The 2,500-nt window shown below is 46.6% G+C and overlaps 1 protein-coding gene across 1 annotated transcript in view; it reads right to left on the bottom strand.

The window, feature by feature from the left end:
* FOXP2 (forkhead box P2) overlaps positions 1 to 2,500 on the bottom strand; it is a 286,380-nt gene that overhangs the window by 31,844 nt on the left and 252,036 nt on the right. Inside the window, exons 12-14 of the mRNA XM_023760067.1 lie at positions 1,528 to 1,729; positions 417 to 493; positions 178 to 279 (exon numbers count right to left, since the gene is read on the bottom strand). Of these exons, the coding sequence (XP_023615835.1) occupies positions 178 to 279; positions 417 to 493; positions 1,528 to 1,729 (381 nt within the window). The remainder of the gene's footprint in view (positions 1 to 177; positions 280 to 416; positions 494 to 1,527; positions 1,730 to 2,500) is intronic.

Raw genomic sequence — 2,500 nt, 5'->3', positions numbered from 1 at the left:
AAATTATTCTTTCACTTGTCATTTTGAGAGAGAGAATTCATTCCATTCAAGAGGCAGGTTAAAAAGAGGGGACGCAGATACTAATCTGCTTGTGTCATGTAAATAAATGTTCCTCGTGCTATCTGCGAGGCACGGTGGTGCGGCCTCTGAGCACTGCCAAGGCGGGAGCGGACTTACCTTCCAAGTTGCTGCATTCCGTCGGAAGTACGCAAAGGTCCGCGTAAACCAGCTGTAAATTTCATTCAGTGTTAACTGCCTGTCAGATGACTCCATGATAGCCTGCACGGAGACAAGGGACGGTGACAAAAAATGATGGTTTCCTAAGTAGACTAGATGACATGGTCCCAGCCAAGCCTCCCTCGAAGCTCTGATGACTTTTAATTGAACAGGGCAAAGCTCGGGTTCCTTCCACTCACCTGCCTGATGAGGGTGGCATACGTAAATGGAGGTCTGACATCTGCATTTTTATAAAATTCGTAGTTTGGGGCGATCTCTACAAAAATAAGAGACAAGGTGTTAATTCTGCTGGTAAGTCGGGCCTATAGCATCGATGTTCCCTATTTTCCCCTGGTATGGGTGAGGTGATGCAGTGAGAAGGCACGAAGCATGACAGTGGAATTGAATTCCATGAGAAAGGCCATTTCTGAGGGAAAGTGCCAACGCCACGTCCCCCCCGTTGTTTGCCGTTGTTTGCCGTCCTTTGGGGAAGGCATCACCAGGGGGACTGGGATTGTCCCAGCAGCCAGCTCCTCTGGAAAGCGGCTGGCCTCAGCATGTTCCCACATGGACTTTTGCCCCCCCCCCCCCCGCCATAATCTTTGCTTTCCTCATCTAATACTCCTTAAAGAGCCACAAGGTGACCTCTAGGCATCTGTGGCTCCCTAACAAAGAGAACCCAAACCCTCAAAGCACCCACATTGAAAATAACTTCACTTTCTGTAACAAGGGGGCTCTGAGCTACTAATAGGTACAATGTGTGGCTGTGATTACCCAGATGCCCCAGGGGGCAAGGGTGCAGGGGAAGGGGAGGAGGGGGAGGGCGAGAGAGAGGGAGGAGGTCAATCTGTGTTCCATGCAACCTTTACCTTCACCTGCATCTGAGGCTAAGCAGCATGTAGACCTGAGGAGCTGTGGCAGGATGTTATCTAGGCAGCACGTCAACTGTCTAGCATTAAGCCACATGTCTCCAGTGGCCCTTCTCACACAGCCTTACTTGCAGGTGCTGTACTGATGTAGCCTTCCCTTGGAGATCAAAGGATCTCCTTGAATGGAGGTGATGAAACGGGCTATCTGGACAACACATCTCTAGCTGGCTCTAATGGGGAGAGCTTTCTTTCCACTGAGAACAATTCATCCTAATGTGCTTAGGGAATCACCCCTCTCCGCATTTACCAGGAATAAAACAATTATCACTCCATAAATCATGACTGAGTCCTCATGGGCTCTGGCATGACTCCTCTAGAGTTGCTTCGGCTTCAGTTTTCCTCTCCCAAAGTAAAAGAGCTCTACTGAGCATGAATATCCTACCTGATGACATGGGAATGTTGTATTTGTCTGAATGTCGCCTTCGTATGGCTCCCACATTGGGCACACTGGCTGGGGTGATTACTGAGGGTCCCTGGGTAATCGGGGTGACTGGGGCCGTTGGTGTGGTAGGGGTTTGAGGTAAGCTCTGTGGGGATGTCTCCAACATGTTCTTCGACATGGTGACACTAGACACCAGATTTAGCTGCAAAGGCCCAAGACATGGGCAGGAAAAAGGTAGAGACAAGAGAAAAAGACTTAAAAAGGTTTGACAAATGAGAGTGGATTCACTTCTACAGCTGTGTTGCCACTAATAAGCTGCAAAATGAAGCAGCCAATCTCAACTAATTACAGGATGAAATTGTATCATAAGAACTCTAATTAGAGGATGCTGTTAGAGGTTATCTAATAATCTCTGGCAATGTTACTTAGGACTAACTCCTTCTTGTCCTGCCAGACTTCAGGGAAAGTACATTTTCTTAAATAAAAGCCAGTTGCCGATTACCGACTGCCCCTGTTGTTAAACAGGCCTAGCCCCCAGTGAAGCAACAGCAGCAGCAATAATGAAGGATGCCATGTTTTCAGCCAATCGGATTCAAAATAAGTTGCTATTCTGTTGCTGCCCGGATTTTTTTTCCCCTCCATAGTCCCAAATCTCAGCTGAGAGGCTCCAGTCAGCTGGAAAATTTTACACTGACCTTTAGTCTCCTTGCTAATTTGGTGGAATGGTAATGACATTACTACATATTCAAACAAAATTGTCTTAATTGCAAATTAGCCGGAGGAGGCTGAAAATTTTCAAATTAAATCTGATTGGAGATGGAGAGAGGGAAATGGAATTTCCTCACTAACAATCATTTGTGGCATGTGTTAACAAATATAATGAAATGTCAAGTTTGCCAATTCCTCTGGAAGTATCATTTTCAATTTATGATTACAGTGTCACTTAAGGCTGATGTACCCTGGAAAGTGGGTG

Source organism: Myotis lucifugus, unplaced genomic scaffold, assembly GCF_000147115.1.
Source record: "Myotis lucifugus unplaced genomic scaffold, Myoluc2.0 scaffold_171, whole genome shotgun sequence".
NCBI classification, from domain to species: domain Eukaryota; kingdom Metazoa; phylum Chordata; class Mammalia; order Chiroptera; family Vespertilionidae; genus Myotis; species Myotis lucifugus.
Note: the sequence above shows the minus strand (reverse complement) of the source record. Positions and strands in the feature narration are given on the sequence as shown.